The 23,433-nt window shown below is 47.4% G+C and overlaps 1 protein-coding gene across 1 annotated transcript in view; it reads left to right on the top strand.

The window, feature by feature from the left end:
• TGM3 (transglutaminase 3) overlaps positions 1-22,665 on the top strand; it is a 45,681-nt gene extending 23,016 nt beyond the window's left edge. The window contains exons 8-13 of the mRNA XM_060187482.1: positions 9,467-9,570; positions 11,309-11,554; positions 14,725-15,033; positions 17,241-17,398; positions 21,655-21,788; positions 22,139-22,665. Of these exons, the coding sequence (XP_060043465.1) occupies positions 9,467-9,570; positions 11,309-11,554; positions 14,725-15,033; positions 17,241-17,398; positions 21,655-21,788; positions 22,139-22,286 (1,099 nt within the window). The 3' untranslated portion in view covers positions 22,287-22,665. The remainder of the gene's footprint in view (positions 1-9,466; positions 9,571-11,308; positions 11,555-14,724; positions 15,034-17,240; positions 17,399-21,654; positions 21,789-22,138) is intronic.
• The last annotated feature ends 768 nt before the right edge of the window (positions 22,666-23,433 follow it).

Here is a 23,433-nt window from a genome sequence, read left to right as displayed (position 1 = left end):
GGAGGGAAAGAGAGAAACACCACAGTACCAAAACTGCCCCCAGTGCCAAGATACCCCCATGGCCAAACCTGTATTGCACACATGGCAAGGCAGGCACATTGCCCAGTGAAAAAGTCCCCAGACCCTTCATTCATTCCAGTGGACACCCACACACACCCATGATCATCCACATCCACATCAATGGCTAGGTAGCCTGAAAGCAAGTGTCATGTTATTTCCAAATGTTCAACTTTGAGAGAGAGAGAGAGAGAGAGAGAGAGAGAATTATTCATCATTACTTATTATTTCCAAAATAAGTCAATTCATTTTTTTTCTGAAATACACTAAGTGCGACTAATGGAGCAAAGTCAAAGGAAAATAAAAATGAACCAAAAAAAAAAAAAAAAACTGTTACAAGGAACAAGTCCACATAGCAGGGAAACTGAGGAACAGAAGCTTTCCTCCCCTCTGCAAGAGAATGAGGCTTAGGTAATTCACCCAAGTTCACACGGGCTCTAGAATTTAATCGGAGAGAGAAAGTTTCTCCTGACATGTCTTTCTTGACCTGCTCCTACACAACTTTCTAATGACACTACACTGCCACTTAGAGCTGTGTCCACACTTTCCATGAATCAGTGTCTTTTCTTCTCCCTGGTTTTTATTTTGTTGTTGTATCCCAAACCCCACTGCAACCTGTGGTAATCATTGAGGCAAGGTATTGCTGACTTGGCTTCTTTCGCAAAGGGAGAGGATTGGTCCAACAAGATGATTAAACTGGAGAAAAAAAGTCCCTGTAGGCATAACCTTCTGTGACAGCCCTGCTTGCCAGGACCTGCAGAGAAACCGGAAAGCTTAAGACTCAGTCCCTCTACTGAAGCATGGCTGGTGCTGTTGGGAGGTGGGGGCAGGGGCAGGGGTGGGGTTGGGAGATCATTAGTAGAGGCTGGGGCAGTTATGGTGGTTGCTGTGCCAGGTGAGTGATTCAGACTGTGAGCACTGCAGGGACTCACAGAGGGGGTTGTCAAAGGCAGCTTCCTGGGAGCAGGAAGTGGGGCTCTAAGGTGAATTAGGGAATAGGACTCAGACCTCTTGATTGCTACCACCCTGACAATAGCTCCAAGATTCATCCCAAATACAACCCCCCTGGGCTAGATATGAGCCCATGGCAACTTTCTGGGGTATTTCCATGGTTCTAGTCCTCACTTGAGGGACTCAGGTTACTAAACTGATTTTTGCTGAGGTTTTCATTTCCCCTCACCCTCTCACCCTCACACCAGCCTTTTCTGAACCCTCCTCAGAAAGAAGTAGGACCTACCACACTCCCTCCCAACTGTAAGTGAGGAGCCACCTCTGGGGGGTGTGGAGACAGCAGACAAGAGTCCTGAGTCCCAGTTCCAGCCCTGCTGCCATCTTGCTCCGGGACTGTGAAAGCCGTTCATCTCTATGGCAAGATTCACCATCCAGAAGATAAAGGCCTGGCCTAGTATTAGATCCTTTTCTTAAATCTTACAACTTTTTTTTCTCTGAAACCTCAGTTCACCCCATTTTTTGTATGAGGGTTAACTCTCATGAGGGATGATAGCCTGTCCCTCAATCTGGAATCATTTTCTGCCTGGGGTGAAATTACTAACCTACTATTACAAGGACCAAGTTTGGGCTTAGACAGAAACCTTCCATCTAACTCTTCATATTACAAATGAAAGCATCTAGGATCTTGTCCAGATTTGCCTAAAGTTAAAGCAAAGGATCAAGTGAAGTTCAGCAACTGAAAGTACTTCTTTTTTTTCTTTTTGAAGTTTTTAAAAAATATTTATTTGTTCCCCTTGTTTTATTGAAGTTATCATTGTTGTTGTCATCATTGTTGGATAGCACAGAGAGAAATGGAGAGAGGAGGGGGAGACAGAGAGGGGGAGAGAAAGACACACACCTGCAGACCTGCTTCACCGCCTGTGAAGCGGCTACCCTGCAGGTGGGGATGGGGGCTCAAACCGGGATCCTTACGCGGGTCCTTGCACTTTGCGCCACCTGCACTTAACCCGCTGCACTACCGCCCAACTCCCGAAAGTACTTCTTAATAATAACAGTAACTAATAGTTTGTTGAGCAATGGTTGTGTGCCGTGCCTGGCACCTGCTCTTCAGAAATGATGAGGTAGGCATTATTATAGCCATCCCCACTTTATAGCTGAGGAAACCAAAGCACACACTAATGTACCCAAGGGCATCTAATTAGAAAATGGTGGAGCTGGGATTTGAACCCAGGCAGTTCTTTAAGCTAGAAAGCATTAGGTAGAGTGTTACTATTAATTCTGACTAATGTTTGAGAAATCTGACAACTCTTACCTCAGTCTTTTCTAGAGGGTATATGTACTAGGGCTCAGGTTATGTTGGATGCTGTCCAGCAATCCAGTCAAGTTCATTGGCTTTTCCTGAAAGAGTAAATACTGTCTCAGGGACTTGGTAAAGAGAAGTGACTATGCTAAATCAAATTGTGAACTGCCTAAGCCAGGAGTAGATCACAGTTTTCCTTCAACAGGACTCTCCCAAGTGGAAGAGCATTAATTAGGATGAGAGATCTTAGAGAGAGACCTGTTCCTCATCTAAAGACAAGGCCCAGAAAGAAGAGTGAAGAACAGGCACTCAGAATAAGTGCATGACTGTATTTCAGTACCTTGCCTTTTTTCCTGACCATACCTTGATTTAGCATCTATAAAACAGGGGGTTAGATCAAGGGAACTCAGCAGTTTCTTCCAGATCTTTCTTTTAATCTCATTCATGGCATCTGGTAGGGGTGCATTTCTTCTAAGCTACTCTTTTCACACTGGTGATTTGGTTTAGGAATGAGGCTGTGAAATTTTCATTTTTTGAAAGTCGGGTAGCTCAGTTCAGGATGCTTCTTTTATACAGTTCTCTCCTGGGTGGGGGTGGCAAATACAGGTTTGGCCAAAGTTATATATTTTTTAGTTTTTTTATTATCTTTATTTATTGGATAGAGACATTCAGAAATCGAGAGGGTAGGCGGAGATAGAGAGGGAGAGAGAAAGAGAGACACCTGCAGCCCTGCTTCACCACTTGCAAAGCTTTTCCCCTGCAAGTGGTGACCAGGGGCTCAAACGTGGGCCCTTGCACATTGTAACATGTGCACTCAACCAGGTGTGCCACCATCTGGCCCCACCAAAGTTACCTTTATGTTGACATTTCTTTCTTTCTTTCTTTCTTTCTTTCTTTCTTTCTTTCTTTCTTTCTTTCTTCCTTCCTTCCTTCCTTCCTTCCTTCCTTCCTTCCTTTCTTCCCTTATTTATTCCCTTTTGTTGCTCTTGTTATTTTATCGATGTAGTTATTGTTGCTATTGATGTCATCATTGTTGGATAGGACAGAGAGAAACAGAGAGAGGAGGGGAAGACAGAGAGGGGGAGAGAAAGATAGACCTGCTTCACCACTTGTGAAGCGACTCCCCTGCAGGTGGGGAGCTGGGGGCTTGAACTGGAATCCTTATGCCGGTCCTTGTGCTTTGCACCACCTGCGCTTAACCCGCTGCACTATCACCTGACTCCCTACATTGACATTTCAAGCTTAGTGAAACCTAGTTCATCTGATTCAGTTCTACCTGTTTCTAGAGTCATAGCCCTAACTCCACTTGTAGACTCTATGACAACCTAAGGGAGAAAGCACATTGGAATTGCACAGCTCTGTGATTAAGGAAGTGGACTCAACCAGTCTGGAGAAGAGTTGTGGGTACCAGCTGGTTCCCTGGCTCCTTAGTGCAACCTCTGCATGGCCTCCAGCCTTGAGCCAGGCATGCCTAGAGTGCCTCGCCCAGAACCATGGTAAGGAGCATAGGCTCCTAGAGTAGCCCAGCTGCAGAATAAATCAGTGTAGCAAGACTGCTGTAAGTGCCAAGCCCAGTGCCAACTCCAAGTGCCAGCCTGGGGTGGGGGGTGCATTGGGCACAGGGTGGGGGGGCTTGGCACAGGAACTGCATTAGAGGAGACTGAGCTGCCCAAGAAGATAGGCAACTGTGGAGTGGAAGCCACACAACTGAGTGATGGGCTAGATTCCGAGATGGCACAGCACAGCAGGGGAAAAAAATGTTTTCGGAGATAGTAGTTTCTGAACTGCATTTGGTAGGACAGAGGGGAGTTTATCAGCAGAGTGAATGGAAGTTTGGGGTCACTATTCAGACAGAGTCCCCAGACCACAGCAATTAAATGTGAGCCTAACTCAGTTCCTGCCTTTAAGACTGTGGTTTATAAAGGTCAGAATTGAGTTGGGTAGAGGGGTGGGGAATCACGTCTTTTAACAAATAATGCAGAAAGTAGTTCTGATTCCTACAACTTGTTCTTTCCCAATACTCATGTTCCCCAAACCTTCTAGAACACAGTACGAGGCTGGGAGGTGGAAGATTGTATAGCACAGGGAACCAAAGCTAAACCAGAATTTCCCTATGGGCATTTGAAATGCATGTGCATTCCAAATAAATGAGTAAAGTGCTGGCTTCCCATCTAGGGAGGGAACTGGGACGCATTTATTGTCTGCTCCACCTTAAATTCTCCCCTCATGTAGATAGCATGATGGTTATGCAAACAGACTCTCATGCCTGAGGATCCAACATCCCAGGCTCAGTCTCCTGCACCACCATAAGCCAGAACTGAACAGTGTTCTGGTAAAACAGAAAAAAAATAATAATAATTTTTAAAAATTCTCCCCTCACAAATATGTATTAAAATACAGATACTTTTTTCCTATTTATTTATTTTATACCAGAGCCTTTTGGTTATCTTCCTCTAACATTTATCTCTCTGGGAGTATGGACCAATTCTCTATGGGGTGCATAATGTGGAAGGTCTGGCTTCTGTAATTGCTTCTGCACTTGTAATGGGCATTGGCAGGCCGATTCACACCCCCAGACTAAGCTTTATTTTATGAGCACTTTCCCTATGTCATGAGCTAATCTTCAGAAATAAGGTTGTTTTTCTGTTTGTTTGTTTGTTTGTTTGTTGCTTCTAGGGTTATCTCTCAAGCTCCTATGAATCCACTGCTCCTGCTGGCCATTCCCTGCCCCGCCCCCCCCCCCCCCCCCATTTTACAGGATAGGACAGACAGAAATTTAGAGGGGAGAGGAAGATAGAGAGGGGGAAAGAAAGATACCTGCAGACCTGCATCACTACTTGTGAAGCAAGCCCCCTGCAAGTGGGGAGCCAGGGGCTTGAACCAGGATCGTTGGGCAGGTCCTTGTGCTTCATACTATGTGCACTGAACCTGTTGCGGCACTACCCAACCTCTAGAAGTAAGATTTTTTTAAATATTTATTTTATTTATTTATTCCCTTTTGTTGCCCTTGTTGTTTTATTGTTGTAGTTATTATTGTTGTTGTTGGATAGGACAGAGAGAAATGGAGAGAGGAGGGGAAGACAGAGAGGAGGAGAGAAAGATAGATACCTGCAGACCTGCTTCACCGCCTGTGAAGCGACTCCCCTACAGGTGGGGAGCCGGGGTTTGAACCGGGATCCTTATGCCGGTCCTTGTGCTTTGCGCCACCTGCGCTTAACCCGCTGCGCTACAGCCCGACTCCCTAGAAGTAAGATTTTTAAGCACATCTTATTCTATAGAATATTTGAACCACTATCACTCTATAAGTTACTTATTTCCTATATTATCTATTTCCCTTTTTCCTGCTATACATAACACAGTAATGTACAAACATTCTTGCATATAAATCTTTGACATAGTTATGATTAAACCCATTAGAAAAACTTCTAGAAATGTTATATCCTGGGTTAAAGGAAATACATTTCAAGGGTTTATGACATCTATTGTTGTCACCTTCAAGAAAGATTGTAATGCTATAGCCTTCATTACGGTAGAAAATAAAAGTGTGCTTTCTTCCCACTTATATCTTTAATTTAATTTTAAAAGATTTGTTTATTTATGTATTAGAGAGAGAACAAGAATCAACCAGATCATCACTATGACATATGAGATGCTGGGGTCAAACATAGGACCTCATGCTAGGGAGTCCATTACTTCTCTTGCTGCACCAGCTCCAGGGCCACCGGCTGGTGTATTTTAAATTTCCTGTTAGTTCACCTCTTATGGTATCCAATTCTGCCTTGTCTTAGAGCTACTTTTCATGTCTCCTTTTATTCCCTGGAAGAAGTAGGGTCATGTTACACCTGAAAAGACCTAAGGGGCACTTCTAAATCCTTCTGACAGCTGTATCATCTCACACACACACACACACACACACACACACACCTGCTGGTCCCCGCAGGAAGACTCAGACAGCAGAGTAAATAAAAAAAATCTCTTCCTGACTATAAAACAACAGATAAGAAGAGTCATTTGTAATTTAAGTATCCAGAAGAAAACACTACTAACATTTTGAGATAGATGCTCTTCCATTGTTTTTGCTACTACAAGCAGAGCCTCAGTAAATATCCTCTGTGTCTATGTATGGGCACTCATGATATCATGATAGTCTTATTTTTTTTTCAATATCTTTCTTTTTTATTGTTTATTTATTCCCCTTTGTTGCACTTGTTTTATTGTTGTAGTTATTATTGTTGTTGGACAGGACAGAGAGAAATGGAGAGAGAAGACAGAGAGGAGGAAAGAAAGATAGACACCTGCAGACCTGCTTCACCGCCTGTGAAGCGACTTCCCTGCAGGTGGGGAGCCGGGGGCTCGAACTGGGATCCTTAAGCCGGTCCTTGTGCTTTGCACCACGTGCGCTTAACCCCTGCGCTACCACCCGACTCCCTATCTTTCTTTTTTTAATATTTTATTTATCTATTAATGAGAAAGATAGGAGAGAGAGAAAGAACCAGACATCACTCTGGTACATGTGCTGCTGGGGACTGAACTCGGGACCTCATGCTTGAGAGTCCAGTGCCCTAGCCACTGACCCACCTCCCAGACCATGATAGTCTGAATTTTATAGGAGAATTTCCAAAAAGTAGAACTATTGGCTCAATGGGTATATAATTTTTTAAAGATTTTTTTCATACTCGTTACCAAACTCCACAAGGCTATACCAGTTTAAATTCCCACCAGCGATATGTGCTCACACTTGTTTTTCCATACCTGGAAATGAACTTGAGTGTGGGAAATTACCCTACAGTCTCAGCTTCACTCTGCCAGTATAACAGATGTAATATGGTATCTCTTTGTCATTTAATTTTCTTTTAACGATAGTAAAGTTGAAACTATTTTCATATGTGCAGTGATCTTTTATGTTTCGTATGCAGACTGACTACTCATTGTTCTTTATTGGTGTGTGATTTTCTTTTCCTTTGTGTCTTTTTCTTTTTGATCTGTGAGGGCTTTATAACATTAGAGTAAATCTCTATCTAGGGTATTAGGTTGCATCTATTTTCCCTATTTCATTGATTTGTTCAACCTTTCTTCTCTGTCTTCTTCAGATTGTTTCATTTCTTCTGATCTATATTCTAGTCATTCTAGTTCACTGACTCTCTTCGCATCTATATTCTACTAGTAAGCCTCTCTACTGAATTATTCAATCTCATATTTTTTTCCCATTTCTATCTTGCTATTTTTCTATTTATGTACTAAGAGTTCCTCTCTTTTCATTTGTCATGAAAATATTCTCTTTATTTCATTGAACACAACTACAATAACTCTCTTAAAGTCTTTGGTAATTCCAACATCTGGATAAGTTTAGGGTTACATTGTTAATTGTCTTTTCCCTTGAAGATGTCAGATATTCTTGTTCTTTGAATGTTGAGTAGATTTGAACTGTATCCTGGACATTAAATATGCCTGGACCGTATTATTTCACTTGACGACTCTACCCAACTCTGCCTCATGCGTGGTGGGTAGCAGTTCCACTCAGCTGTCTCTTTCATCTTCAGCTGCACTGCTAGTTTGACTAGTCTGCTTCAAAGGTCACCCAGAGGCTTGGCTAAATTTCACATACATATTTGGGGTGCCTTTGTCTGCTCCTCCTTGTCCAAGAATTTCACCTAACTCTGTAGCCTCCCTTCCCAGGATTTATTTCTTAACTTCTTGAGCCAGAAATATGTGATCTGTCTGTTGCACGGTGTTTTCTACTCTTCACTTTACCTTGTGACCTGTCCTCTGTGCAAAGTCACCAGGAGTAGTGCAGTTCACCTCATGCTGGTCCTTCTCAAGTTTGACTCCCATAAGTAGCTGATTTGGTTTTGGTTGTTTTGTGTTATTTTTTTTTCTCAGTGTATTGTCATCTGGGGAAGGTATCATCTATTATGAATTTACTCCCCCCTGTTGGAATGGAAGCCACAGTTGGTGTTTGTTACTTAAACTTAATATGATTTCCTAGTCAATTGTATCTATCTTCTCCTTTCTATTTTCTGAAGTTTTTACTCATTTAAAACATGTCATCTGTTCTACCTCATGAGTCTTAAGTTTTTCTTTTTAGGTAGAACCTAGACTTATGTTGGATTTATGCCTCCTCTTAGTTGAACTCCAAGCTACTAAAATCATTGTTAGTATAGTTGCAGTGAGGGTGAGGTGGAGGAGGGGATCAGAGGACAGAACCAAGGGATTGGATGAATAAGGGCTTGGGTAGTGGCCATACCTGGTAAAGGAGAGGAACAGTCATTGAGAACAACAGATTGGAGTGGGAAGGATGGCATTAATGAAAAATATTTTAGAACATTTTAGTAAGTTCTTTTGCAATCCAGACTCCAGCCTACATGCTTTGTGACTGCTTTCCCTTTTTATGGGAGACAGGCATAGAAATCGACATTTTGTGGTTAGGTGACGGTGCACCCAGTAGACCCCACATGTTACCATGCACAAGGACCTGGGTTCAAGCCTCTGGTCCCCACCTTCAGGGCAGACTTTGAGAGTAGTGAAGCAGTGTTACAGGGGTCTCTCTCTCTCTCTCTCTCTCTCTCTCTCTCTTCCCCTCTCAATTTCTCTCTATCTCTATTCAAAAAAGAAAGAAAGGAAAATAAAAGGCCACCAGGAATGGTGGAGTCATCATGTAGACACCAAGCCCCAGCGATAACCCTGGTGGTGATAAAAACAAAGAAATAGTCATTTCGGGCTGGGGAGATAGCATAATAGTTATGCGAAAGCCTTTCAAGCCTGAGGCTCTGAGGTCCCAGGTTCAATCTCCTGCACCACCATAAGCCAGAGCTGAGCAGTGCTCTGGTCTCTTCCTCTCTCATGGTATATCTTTCTCTCTGTATCTACTCTTTCTCACTAAAGTAAATTTTAAAAAAATTTTAAAAAAAGAAGGGCAGCATTACCTCTGTGTTGCTTTCTTCTATTAAAAAAAAAAAAAAAAGAAAGAAATAGTCATTTCATAATGCTGTGAGGTATTGAGGATGATGGTGCTTGGCAAAGTTTAGCACCGGACCTGGTACAAAGTAGACCCCGTTGATACCTACAGGGCACTTTGCTGTTTGATAAGAGATGTGGCATTTTGCCACCACCAGCTGTGTCACCCTGGGCAAGCTCTGAAGCCTGTGTTTCTCTCTGCAGGAATTTCCACGTCTGGAATGAAAGCTGGTTTGTGCGGAATGACCTGGGCCCTGCATACAGTGGATGGCAGGTTCTGGACGCCACTCCCCAAGAGAGGAGTCAAGGTAATCCCTGCTGGCCCTGCTGAGTTTGGCTCCAGATCTCAGCCTCTCAGTTCTTTCCATTCAGGGATAAAGACACAGGAAAGGACCCTGAGTCCTCTCTAGGATACCCCAACTTAGAGGAATTACAAACATTCCCAAAGCAGATTTCCTCTCGCAGTTTTTTCTTTGGCTCTTGCTGCTATTTAGTTGGGTGCCTCCCCAGCACCCCCACAACTGCCTGCCCCACTGTGGAGGCCCTGGCAGGTACCAGGAGTCAGGGGAACAGCTTTCTTCTCACATTAATAGTTTTCCTGCACTGCCTCAATTAGACTCACTCCCATCCTATCAGTGCTCTTGGGATGTGGTCTAGATTCCCAGCTCAACACAAGGCTCTCCCCATCATGGAACACAGCACCTCTCCCATCTCCCCGTGGGTCCCTCTGCCAATCCAAACACTCTTGCAAGCAGGGGGTCTTGTGCCTGTCCCTGTGTTCCTACCTCCTCTGGTCTCTCTCCCCTTGATTCCATTAGAGACCCTGATTCACAAGCTCTCCAAAACCTCTCCTCTAACTTCTAGTGCACACTTTGTTACCATTTTAAATGGTCTCTTTCAAACAGGAAAAAATAAATCAATTATAAAGAAATATATCCACATGCTTAAAATTTATAAAAAAACAATTCTAAAAGAAGTTACAATGAAAATTAAAGCTTATCCCTTCCCCAGTACCTGCCCCTCTGCAGAATCAATGTGAATTATTAACTTTGAGGGGTGAGAGTAACCTTCCAGGTTTTTCTAGGCCATTGTTTTTCAAATTTTGCAATCCTATGTGACTATAAAATCAAGTTAGTGGGTTGTGACCACTATTTTAAGAAATAAAGCAGAGTGAGAAAAAAAGAAATAACTTGTCAGGTAGTATCAAACAAAATACTATTATGCATTGTCCTATGATTTCTTTTTGTCTCAATGTCATCTAGGTGCCATAATATAAAATGTGTTTCTTTCTAGAAGTTACAATAGAAAAAAGTTGGACCCACTGTTCCAGGAATATAGAAATGTGCTTTGTGAACATGTATACACATCCTTTTTTATTTCTTTATTTTGTAAACACAAATAGAATAGTTTTTCTTTCTATTCAACTGCATTTTGCTGAGATTTTTAGCCAGGCACTATGCAAATGAATCTATATCTGCACCTACTCTTACTTTGGTATTGTACCCAACTATCTACCTACCTCTCCACAAATTCGTATGTCTATCTGTCTGGCTGTCTGGCTGTCTACCTATGGACCAACCCATGTTAGAGTGCTAGAAGCAGAAGGTGATGGCCAGGGCTTGGGAGCTCAAAGGAAGAAGAGACCCTGTGACTGAGTGTCCAGGGAAGTCTTCTAGGTATAGGAGGTTGGGGATGGCTTAGAAAGAACAGTTTGCAGGGACAGAAAAGAGGCAGCCCTGAACACAAAACAGCAAGGCTCTCCTCTCTAGGAAACAGACTAGGGCAGTATGGCAGCACGAGGTCTGTGCCCACAGAATGCAAGACTGGGTGAGCCTTCACTACAGGTGGAGTCTGGCTGGGGTGCTGTTGCAGAGGTTAATAATACCCTGAGAGGGTCTGTGCCAAGTGCCAAAGGGGAGCTGGGGGCAGACAGGGCAGGGTAGAGACAGGGAGGTGGGTGACTGTGGCTGGCTGAGAGGAGTGGCCTGGGGTGGGCCACTGCAGATGGCTCTGGCGCACTCTCAGCCTCTGCATCCTGTCCACCAGGAGTGTTCCAGTGCGGCCCTGCCTCTGTGAATGCCGTCCGAGAGGGTGATGTGAACCTAGACTTCGATATGCCCTTCATCTTTTCTGAGGTCAACGCTGACCGTGTCACCCGGATCTATGATGCCAGAGATAGCAGCGAGAGGCAGACTTCCGTGGACACTCGAATTATTGGCATTTATATCAGTACCAAAGCAGTGGGCAGCTACTCTCGCATGGATATCACTGAGACGTACAAGTACCCAGAAGGTAGGAGGGGCACTGATGGTGCCAGGCAACCCCAGGGCTTGGTGGTGGAAAGACAGCTTTGAAAGTGGAGAAAGGAAAATTCCTCTTCCCCTGCACCCCACATGCTCAGCCAATTTTGCCTGAATGGCACCTAACCCCCAACTCCCCAGACTGTTTGCAGTGGGGACAGAACTGCCGGGATAGAATGAGGGTACTTCTTCCCGAGCTAGTGCTCTCTGGGTTGGAGAGAACTCAACTGGAGCTGATCTAGGCTGCTGCGTGGGAGAGGGATCAGGAACTTGCCGCACTAACTTCGCAGGAGATACACTCTGGAACTCTCGGAGCCGGAAAGCAATTTCCAAGTGTCTTTAATCAGAAGAGCAGCTGTTTTTATACTCTCCAAGTAGGGTGGAAACAGGATGTGATATAGAGAGGGTGGAGCGAAAAGTGACTGGTGAAAATCAGAGTGTGACAAGGAGAGGATCAGGGTGTGACAAGGAGAGGGGGTGGAGAAGGTGAGAATTCTGCCACTAAACCACCAATGCCCTGGAGGGAGTGTGGTGCTTTATGTAAATGTAAAAGTGATTTATGTAAATAGACCAAAGCTTTGAATGGGATTAAATCTATCCCTATATAGGCATATGGTTAAGCAGAAGCCAGGGGTAGCTGGCATACTATCCAACACAGAACTACCACCAGCAGGATACAAACAGCTGTCAGTCCAGCTTATTTCCAACTGTCTCACAACTGGGTGACAACACTGTCACTAGATACCAGTGAGACTAACATAGGCCCCATTAGGAGGCCCCAGAACCTCAGGAGAATTTTGTCCATCAGCCTATCACCCCAGTCTCTGAGAAACAATCAGGAGGCACGATCTGAATAAAGTAGTGGATGGACAAAGACCTATGGACATGAGGCCAGGCTGTGTATGTGTCAGAGGCCTCTTGGGAAGCCATTCAGTGGCTGCCACACTACCTCTCCCAACCATTCCCACAGTGGAGGTCAGAAGGCCCATCTTAACAGCCAACATACATGTGCCGAGGCTGAGCCCTAGCTCCTGTCCCATACCCAGCTCCAGGGAGGTAATAGAGGCGGCTGCTGTTAGGGCCCCTCCCCTCAGAGAGCCTGCAAGGCCAGGAGGAAAGATAGGGGACAAGAATTCTCAATAATGCTGTGCTATAGAAGCAGGCTTAGGGCACCAGGGAAGGATGAACCTGGGAGAAAGGTGCTCTGGGCCCACCTCTTGCAACGGTGCAACCTCAGGCAGGATTTGCAGGCTCTCTGCTCCCACATTCCTCACCTGTGCCATGAGAATAGCGAAGCCTGTCTTCAGCAGGGTTTCACTGTGTTAATGTACACAAAGTGCCAAGTGCAGAGCCTGGTTCACAAAGGGGACTTGATAGATAGTAGTGGTGACTTTTACCAGCTGGGAGATTTGTCTCGTTGGAACAATGACCTCCCTAGTGGCTGTTCTGAAGCACACTGTTTATGTGGTATGTGGCCTTGGGAGGGTCTTGCTGTGCCACCCTGATTTTGCCTGTTGCGGGTTCTGTCTTTACCATCTAACCTCCTAAGCCATGGAGAGGGGCTGGGCTGTGGCCACACTGGGAGTCCCTGCAGGACACATGTGCAGGCTGCAGACCCAGCATGACAGCAGGGCCATCACATTGTCTGCTGTTGCCTAGTTCTTCCCTAATGATGCCAGCTTGTCTTCGAACGCCCCAGGGAAGACAAGCTCATAAAACGGGTTGCTAAGCATTTGCGCAATAGCAACACCAAAAAGAAAACAGTAGCAGGAAGCTTAGTCTTGAATAAACCCAGCAGGTGACCTATATAGGTATTCTGGCTTTGAACCTCATTGTGCAAATACACCAGCTTGAAGGTCCTGATCACAAAGGCTCACCTCCCTGCATAGACACCAGCCCTGGGTGTGGACTTAGAACTCTGCTAGAACATGGAAAGGCCCCAGCGGGAACCCAGCCCTCCAGGAGCTATCAGCTTGGGTAATCTGGCAGTCTGCCTGCTTTCTGGGGGAGGTGGGTGAAGGGGGTGCTTGGGTGCTATGAGTTTAGACACCCAGGCTTGGTGCCTTCTGGGCCTCTGGTCTCCAGATTAGACCAGCTGATTGGACCTCCCTCCTCCACTGGGGGCCTAAGGACTCTTAACATTATGGGCTTAAAGGAGTTGGCCTAGGAGGGCTCTTCCATTTGTTACATGTAACTTAGGGCTATCTCATGACATGCTTATAACAAATCCTCTAGTGCCTAAGGAAGTTCCCGGGTTGGTTGGGAAGGTGAAAGCCATCAATATGTTCTGAGCACATAAGCTGGTCAGTCTTTTCTATGTCCTACTGTCTATGTTCCTGGAAGGCAGCTTTCTGCTCAGGCTGAGGCAGAGAACCTTATGTGGACGGTGTGGTCAGTGCTGGCCCAGGCACTGGGTGCTGGTTGCTCAGTTCTGAGTGCCCAGGCACTGTGCTGTTGTAGTCCATGCTGGGTTCTCCCAGCATTGTTTGTGCCCTCACAGTCAGCAGCACCCACAGCTGAGTCAGCACCACATGACCTGTCCTCTCATTCAGCCTTTGTGTTTTGGAAGGCTGAAACGTCACCACACTTTAAACTAGCCCTGACTTTGAACCACTTCAGCTATGAGAATTTCTTGTTAACTGAGAGGCAAAAGCATCGCTCTTGGACCTTCCAAGTGTCTGTAGAGATGACAGAGAATAACATGCTAATGTGGTAACAATGTTCCATGAAACTCATCCTAGGTCATGATGTCAATTTGCTTATGAACTCATTCTAACCTTTTTGGTTTTGTTTTTGTTATTTGTTTTTGAATCATCTGCTTGTTCTTCAAGACTCACAAGAAACTCTGTCCAAAAAGGATAAAGGAAGGAAAAAGAAGCCTGCCCTCATTAGCCTTAGCAAAATACCCAGCTGCAGAGAACAGTCTGGAGGTGGGACTCAAGCTGTCCCTGCAGCCCTGGCGGTTGGAGAGGACTGCAGATGCACCCCAAGTGTGGTTCTGGGAGCCTCACATCATGGAGGATGAGCTGGAAAGGGTGGGGCGAGTGCTTAGAGTAGAATCTATTTCAGTCCCACATGGCAGCCTTATCCAGGCAAGCCCCTGGTCTTTGTCCCCAGTGCCACCACATCCCTGAACTGTTTCTCTCTTCCCTTCCCACACAGGCTCCAGCCAAGAAAGAGAAGTGTTTGAAAAGGCTCTGAGCAAACTGAAACCCAGAGGGTCATTCGGGGCAACATCTGCAGGAGATGTGGAATCAGTGGACTTGGAGCCTAGCATCTCAGGAGTGTTTAAGGTCACCGGTGTCCTGGCTGTGGGCAAGGAAGTCAACCTGGCCTTGGTCCTCAAAAACCTGACAGATGATGTGAAGATGGTGACAGTGAACATGACAGCCTGGACCATTGTCTACAATGGGACACTTGTCCACGAAGTGTGGAAGGACTCTGTCAGCATATCCTTGGATCCCAAAGAAGGTAACTCATCCCTGGTTGGATGAGCCACCATGTCCCCACAGTAACTGGTCCTCTTCTCTTGGGGTCAGACAGTTCCCATTGGCATTCCCTCAACTGAGCAAAGAGGGTGCAGCAAATAGCTTCTATGGTTAAGTCAGGGATTATCTTTTAGAGTTGGGAGCTTGCTTTCATGTGGGTACACCTCAAGGTGGTGCCAAGCAAACTCCTTGTATGCCCTGGGGCAGAAAGGAAGGAACCCTTGACAGTTAGTACATATCAAGGGGTCCCTTAGCACTCACCACTAAACACAGGCTCACAGTGATTCCTCCTTACTACTTTTAAAATATGGATCTTGGCATCTGAGCCTTGAAGAAATTACAACTTGCTTCAGAGGTCATGGTAGACGGTGAAGATGGGATCTTGGTCCTGATGCGTGGTCCTGATCTTGGTCCTGATGATCTTGGTTTCTTGATGCTAAACCCTTTGCCACCCATTTTCTAGGTTGCATCACTCCCACGCCTCCCAGATGTCACTCCCCCACCCTAAAATGAATCACTCTTCAGGTCTGACCCTAGAAGGGTTGCAATATAGCAACAATAGGGTTTTGTACCCCTGTTCCATATACCCCTCCAGCTCCCAGGAGGGAGGCAGGGTTTCTTGATTCCTCACAGCAGTGATGGGTTTTCCTGGAAGTTCAGGCTTTTGGGTGGAGCTGTGATGCCTTGTTCCTGGGAAGCACAGCAAGGGATCGAGGGAGTGAGAGAGGACAGAGAGAAGGTGGTACTACAGGATTAGAATGCAGGTGTGCCACATTGGCAAAATCCTACAAGCAGTTCTGCAAAGACTGGAGTTACAAAGCAGATTAACAAGGGTGGGGTGGATATTTGCTTCACTTAAGGAAATAGTGGAAACTGATTAATTATACAGCCTATCCTGAGAGACCTCTGTCTGTAGAGAATTGAGACATTCCTCATGTTATAGGGTAACGCCTCTCCTAGCCATCTGGCAGAAGTAGCAGAAATCTCCCCCAGTTTAGAAGTAACAGCCTGGCTACTACTTACCTCTAATGATCAAGGGAAAAGCTAATTACATAGACCAAAATTAGTCCACATGAAGGAAATGATTCAGAAAAAAAAATTCTGGAAGAGACAGCAGAGTGGGCTAGAAAGACAGGGAGGCAGATGAAGTGGACCCAGATTTCTGAAGTGTTCTCTGGCCTGTGGAGGACTGTGTGACATCCACTCTTCCTGAGCCTGAGTGTTATTCCCTGAGAGAGCTGCTCTGCGTGGCCTGTCACCCCACACAGGGACCAGCCAGGCAGGTCCCTGAAGTGTTGAGAGCAAAGGCGATATTCTCTGGTAATACAGGAGTAGGAGTTTTGGGTGTGGTGGGGGTGTCAGGGGGGTTTGGGGATGGAGATCTCTGAGGGAGCTTCCTAAACTTAAGAGACCCCCTCCTACTTGGTGTTGGGAAGGGAATTGAGGTTTGGGGAAGAGCCAGGAAAAGCAGAGAAGTTGTTTCCACATCAAAAAGAGCTTTCCAGCAACTCAAGCTGGGGGTGACAGTGTGTCTGTCTGAGGAGCAACAAGAGGCACAAGAGGCTCTTCCAGGACAAGTCCAGGGACTCCATGATGTGGGACCCAATGGAAGGAATAGCACTGTGCTCAGCAAGGAGCCAAGGGAGGTTTGGGAAGTGAAGTGGAATGGGACTGGGGGTGGGGAGCGCTTCCAACACCTGGGCGGACTCTGACTGTGGATGACAGGCAAGCAGGAGTGAGGCAGACAGACAGGGGATCAGGACAGAGTCACAACAGAAGCTCAGGCTCTCAGATGACCCAGGAGGCTCCTCAGCACACTTTGGCCCCTCCCAGCTTCCCTTCTTAGTTATTACTGTGTCATCACCATTAGGCAGTCAGTTAGTTCCCCAGCTCCTACCCTTAGCTATCTTCCAGTATGAGGAGGGAGTTTCAGCTCCTATAAGTCCACCATCAAGGTTATCTGCCTGCTCTCCCAGAAAGGAGGCTACCCCACACTGGACCCCCTAGCTAGAGCCTGCAGAGAGTAGGGGGCTGCTTCCCAGAGTCTGGTTCCAAGAGGACTCAGTGGAGCCCTGGGCTACAGATGTGACTGGCCAGTTCACCCTGACATAGCTTGCAATCGCACTGAAGGTTGCAGCAGTTATACCCCCCTCCCACCCCAGCTCACTCTGTGCTACCGGCCTCTTCCAGAAATCCAGCACCCCATGAAGATCTCCTACGCTCAGTACCAGAAGTACCTGAAGGCGGACAACATGATCCGCACCACTGCTGTGTGCCAGGTCACCGATGAGGCTGAGGTGGTGGTGGCCAGGGATGTCATCCTGGACAACCCCACCCTGACCCTGGAGGTAAGGGGGTAGGAACCCACCCAGACCTCAGAGAAGTGCCTTTCCCACAGAGCGGGCTAGGGAGCTCCACTCTGCTGGGCTCTCTCTCTCTCTGCCTAAAGCTGGACAAGCATCCCCATTCAGACCTGGTGTCCTGGCTCCGCTTCCCAGCAGCTCCTTGGAGGAGGCCTGCTGAGGAGCACCTGGTGGGGGAGCTTATTCTGTGAGCATCTGCTATGTACTAGGCTGTGCCCAGCTCTAGACTTAGAGACTCCAGCGGACCCAGAGAGCTGAGTGCCCTTCCCCATACATCAACCAGACCCAGACACAGACACATTTGTGAAGCCAATTGGAAGTAAGCAAGTTCACATGCCTCAGGTCACTAGTTGACCCCAGAGTTACAGAACCACAGCTTGTTAGGAGCGTGATCTCATGCTTCCCACCCTGGTGCTCCACACACAAGAAACTGAGACCCAGAGAGTGGGGAGCCACCAGCCACTGCCAGAGCCAGAGCCAGGGCAAGGCCTCAGACCCTGGGATTCCCAACCCAGAGGCTGCAGCAGCAATGGCATCTCACAGGATGTGGATGCCTCCATGTCTGCCCTCAAGGTTTGATTTCAACTGTGGAACTCGAGGGAGTGAGGGAGATGCCTTCCTTTGCACCAGCTAGGAGTGCCTGTGTGGACTCTGAGCCTAGTTCTCTGGCTTCAGGACTCCAATACTTGGGCTGCACAGCAGGGCAGACAGAGCCAGGCAGCACAGATCTGAAGCAGGAGGGGGAGACAAGCAGACAGACAGCAGAGGACATGGAGTCTTCCCATGGGGTGCACCAACAGCCTCCCTGGTGGAGCTCCTCCCACATCTTCTGTATCCCCCATTTCTCTCCGCTGTTTAGACAGTGATTGTCCTTTTGATCCAATCATGAGGCTGCCAGGTTTCAAGAGGAGCCAGGTAATTGTGGCCACCCTGATCCTTCTCCCCAAGTGTCCTAACCTCAGGCAGAGTGCAAGAGGCCCAGCACTCCTGTGAGTGAGTCCTTTCTGTGCCCTAACCTCTTTCAGCTGTGCTTCAGAATGCAGTTTAGGGATCTCCTGCCTCCAGGGTCAGGGAGACAATGATTGGACAGTCATTTTGGGGAAAGGAGAGGACAGTAGCTCAGACCCTGGGTCCGTCTGTCCCCTTGTATCCAGGTCCCACCACTTATCACCAATGCCATGTGAAAGTCCTTTGCTCTCTGAGAGTCAGTTGCTCCAACTCAGTCATAGAAGAATAAAATACTTCCCTTGCAGGTGTCATTTCTTGTCTCTGCCCCCCCCCCCCCACACACACACACCAAGCCATTCTTAATATCCTCCCTCCAAGTCTGGTCCCCAGTTATACACTCTCAAAGCATTCTGTCCTCAGGTTTCATGGAGTTTGTCCTAATGAAAATCATACCTTTAGGGCCAGTAAGAGAGCTCACTTGCTTTATCATGCAGAAAACCCAAGTTTGAGCCTGGCCTCCATTGCACTGAAAGAAGCTTTGGTACTATGGTATATTTCACTTCATCTCTCTGTCTCCGTCTTTCTCCATGTCTCTGTCTTTCTGTCTGAAAAAGTCAGCCAGGAGCGATGACTCCCAACCCCCACTCCTGGAAAGGGGTGGGAGAGGGGAGCATGCCTTTATCAGTACTGTTGTTGGGTGTGGTATCCTTCCAGACTGTATAGTCCACCAGGAAGCTGCTCCCCTGTTCCGGGCCATCTTTCCTGGAATAATATCTTAGATGGTAATCAGTGTTTGTAAGATAGTAACAGGACTGGAAAAGAGCAGCTTGGCTCTGGACTTGCATTCTTCCATAAGAGTTTTTATTGCCAGCCCATGCTTGTCACCTGCATGCCACACCTTTCCTGCTTCTTGGGGAAATTTCCTAGTCCTTCAGCCATGACAGACAGCTAAGTGCTGACTCCTACTCCAAGGGCTGGGAAGCCAGGCTGCAAGATAGGCACCTGTGTTCTGAAAACATTCTGCATCAAAATGATCCATGTTTAAACAGAGCTCGTCTTCTCCCACTAGACTATCTTGTGTCCTTAGATCTTGTCGTTTATCTTTTATTCTACGCTTTTGTACTTACATCTTTTGGATTTTCATATCAAGTCAGTTTTGTCTTTGAAGAGATTATAATGTCTTTAGAGAGGAAATGAGAATCTATGCAGGCTGGAAATGTGCCATCAAGAACTTCCTGTTTGATCTTTTAATCTTCTGCCTGTTGGGCATCTTTGTATGGATTTCCTCTTTAAAAAAATTCTCTCCGTTACTTCAGTCTTCAGAGAATTGAGACCTTCTTGTCTTAATGGAATGAATCAATGCATAGCTTACTCAAAGCAGAGCATGGTTGTTTAAAACTCATGAGGGTGAACTGTCTGAAAGATACTAATTTGGGTAAAATCCCAGGTATCACTTATTGCAGTAAGCATCAGGAAACTTAGACTATAGACTCAGACCCTCACATTGGAATGTTACTTTCAAAGGGTTATGTCCTTCATATGGATAAATGTGGTTAATGAACCGCAGACAATCAGACACAGATTTCTGGTGCCCCTTAGCCTTGCCCTTGGGTGCCCGTACTAATTTGGGTCAATGAGACAGGATGGTATGCAATAAGAAAGAAAGAAAAAAATAAGCACATGGGAGTCTAAAATTGAATCTCAATGTCAAAAGTAGGACACTATTTCCTTGTGGTATCCCAATGGCATAAAACTATGCTTTAGCCTTCGAAAGATGTCATATCCTTAAATGGGGTCCACAGGAAAACTTGCAGTATAAGCCATGGCCTCTCAAAGCTTTCAGTTCTGTATGAATGGTTGGTAGGCAGTGTAGGGCCCAGTGAGAAAAGTAAAGTCTCTGGGCCCAGGGAGGCCTGGTTATTCTGTCTGTCTGAGCTGTAGCTCGATTACTATGAAAAGCTTGTAGAGAGAATCAGTGGCAAGAAAAAAGAACAATAAGATGAGCAAAAAGCACTCCTCAAAAGGAGAAGCAAAAAAATCTACCAGTCATATAATTTCAGTCCCAATTTCCAAAACATTTCCCTTCAGGATCTCACCTGCTCCCTCCCAGCCCAGGGAAGAGGCAGGAAGGGTGGCTGGGCATTTTCACTAGATGAGGAAGCAGAGGCAGCAAGCGGACCTGTCTGCTAATAACACTGTTTCCTGGAAGCCATGCAGCTTTTGTCTCTGGGAGGAAGAAATGGTCCAGGGTACTTTTCTGTTGAGAACTTAAGTTCTGCAGCCTCTGTCCAAAAACAATGAGGGGTCAGAGCCCTGCCCAGACCATACATGGAACATGCTTTGGAAACCTAGAAGGACAATGACAGAAGGGTGTCACCAGAGGGAAGTGATCTCAGTTGGGGCAACAACCAGTGCTGCGTCCTGTAGATAATGGGGCTCTTAGCAAGCTTGGGCCTCCCAGGAAATAGGCTTCCAAGTTTTAAGGAAGAAATAGGTCCAGTGAGTGGATGGTTCAAAGAGGGTAGTGTTATAAATTTCCGAATGAGGCTGGAGAGGCAGCTCACCAGGTAGAGTGCATGCTTTGCCATGCTTGTAGCCCAGATTCCAGCCCCAGAACCACATGGGCCATGTTACAACACCAGCAGATGTTCCAGTGCTCTGTTCTCTCACTCTCTCTTATCTCTATCTGAATGGGAAAGCAGCCTGGAATGCACAATACACATGAGCGAGGCCCCGCATGGCATGTTCAGAATGCCCCATTTCCCAGCCCTCTGAGCAGCCCCAGGGAGCCAGGATGCCCTGGGAAGCCCTTCCTGGGGAGCCTACAGAAAGGACTCATGCCCCTGCTCATGTCCCACCTGTAGGGGGGATGCTTCATGAGCAGGTCTGCAGGTGTCTACCTTTCTCTCTCCCTCTCTACCTGGACCTCCCCCTCTCAATTTCTCTCTGTCCTATATAACAAAATAGGAGAAGGGGGGGTGGGACAGTGGCCACCAGGAGCAGTGGATTCATAGTGTCAGAACCCAGCTCCCACAGTAACCCTGGTAGCAATCAAACAAATAAATAAATTTGTAAAAAGCTAAAAAAAAATCAGAAGGGACTCATGAACCAGGCAGGGGCCTTAGAGCTTTCAGTCCCTTCTGAGCCTGGTGTCCTCCACTGCAACAGGGGGGGATGCAACTTCCAAGGCCCCCCTGTACCCATGGAGATTACACACACACCCCTGTCAGCAGCCACCCTCCAGCCTGCAGTGCTCCTGAAGAGCAGCCTGACGCCATCTCTCCCTCCTGCAGGTGCTGGACGAGGCCCGAGTGAAGAAGCCCTTGACTGTGCGGATGCTCTTCTCCAACCCTCTGGACGAGCCGGTGAAAGACTGCATCCTCATGGTGGAAGGCAGCGGCCTGCTGCGCGGCAACCTCAAGATCCAGTGAGTCCAGGCCAGGGGCCCCTGGCAGGACAGACAGCTCCTCTAGCCTCAAGAGTGAGCACTCACTCATGAGAACAACCCACTACATTTGGTTGGGAGTGGGGGGACTGGAGTGTCACCAGAGCTGAACCTCAGGAAGTCCAGGTCCCCAGAGCTTAGAGCTGATTCTCAGAGTACAACACATTTGGAGATCTGGGGACATTCCCCACCCCCCAGCCCCATTTCCCACAGCTGAAGGTCCCCAAGGCTGCCAGTAGAGGGAATTGATAGTGACCACGTTCAGCCCCCCACCCAGAGCGAGGTCTGTGACCTCCACTGTCCATCCTCACCTGTGCCCTCCCTCCCCCCAGGGTGCCGTCTCTGCTCCCCAAGGAGCGGTCCCGTGTGCGCTTCGAGATCCTGCCCACCAGGAGCGGCACCAAACAGCTGCTAGCTGACTTCTCCTGCAACAAGTTCCCCGCCATCAAGGCCATGCTGAGCATCGATGTGGCTGAGTGAACGGCCCAGGAGGCCCCAACAGGAACTTGGCTTCACAGAGCAGGCTTGCCTGGGAGTGTGAGCCCCTCACCCATGCTGTCCTGCCTGGGGAACCCACTCTGCCCCCCCCCCCAATGTCTGGACACAGACTTCCAGCCTCCAGCAGCCCCCCCCGCCCCACCCAACCTGGTCACACCTGCACACTTCACCTTCACCTGGGCTGCTGCAGGATGGAGTGACACCCAGCCCAGCACCCCTCTGAGTGCATGCAGGGCAGAAACAGTCTGGACTGGTCCACAGCCTGCTGTTCCTTCAAGCCACCATGGAGGGAGGGGACAGTTCAACATCTACCATGACACTGACCTTCTAGTTCACAAAATAAATGTTCAAAGGAGCACTAGCAGCTCTGATACTGCCGTTTCCACCAGGCCTGAGGAGGTGCAGGTTCTTACAAGCTGTGGGGAGGTGGCATGGGGAGGTTTGTTCTCCAGGCTACAGGTCCAAAGGGGATGGGTTTGTTCTTGTGCGGCTTCAGATACAAAACAAGGACATCACTGGGAGTTAGGGAAACTTTCGAATCTGATGAACAAAACAGACTAGGCTGCCTGGTCATAGTGAACAGAGCCTTCCAGGCTGTCTGTGGGACCCCTGCACACAGCAGGAGCCGATGGTGGCCTCTTCCCTACCAGGGCCACACTTCTCTCCCATCCAGGAGAGAACATGCTGCTGCTGTCTCCATCGCACTGTCTGTCATTCAGAACCTTCCTTGCCCCAGTCTTTACCCCTGGCAGATACACCCAAGTGAACTCCAAAGCATTCTGGTCACTTGTGTTGACTAGTTCAATGAGGGACAGTCAATCTGGACAGAAGCCTCAACCTCACACACAGCTGAACCCCTGCCCTGTTCTCAGCCCGCATTTGCAAAAGAGTCACTGTCCACCCCTGTCCTGAGACTTCAGCCTGCAAGCAGGGAGAGAGATCAGGAGGACAGACCCACCTCTGAGGCTCTATCAGATGCAGGTTGGCCCCTGGTGCCCTGTGTGACACCTCTTTCCCACTAAGGGACACACTGACAGCTGGAGTATAAAACGACACATGGCACCTCTGTAAATATCCTGCTGGCTAGAATTTAGTGATGTGACCACTGTAGACCACTTCCACAAGAGAG

The sequence above is a fragment of the Erinaceus europaeus genome, chromosome 1 (genome assembly GCF_950295315.1).
Source record: "Erinaceus europaeus chromosome 1, mEriEur2.1, whole genome shotgun sequence".
NCBI lineage: Eukaryota > Metazoa > Chordata > Mammalia > Eulipotyphla > Erinaceidae > Erinaceus > Erinaceus europaeus.
The sequence above is the reverse complement of the archived record's forward strand: the minus strand, read 5'-3'. Positions and strand labels throughout refer to the sequence as shown.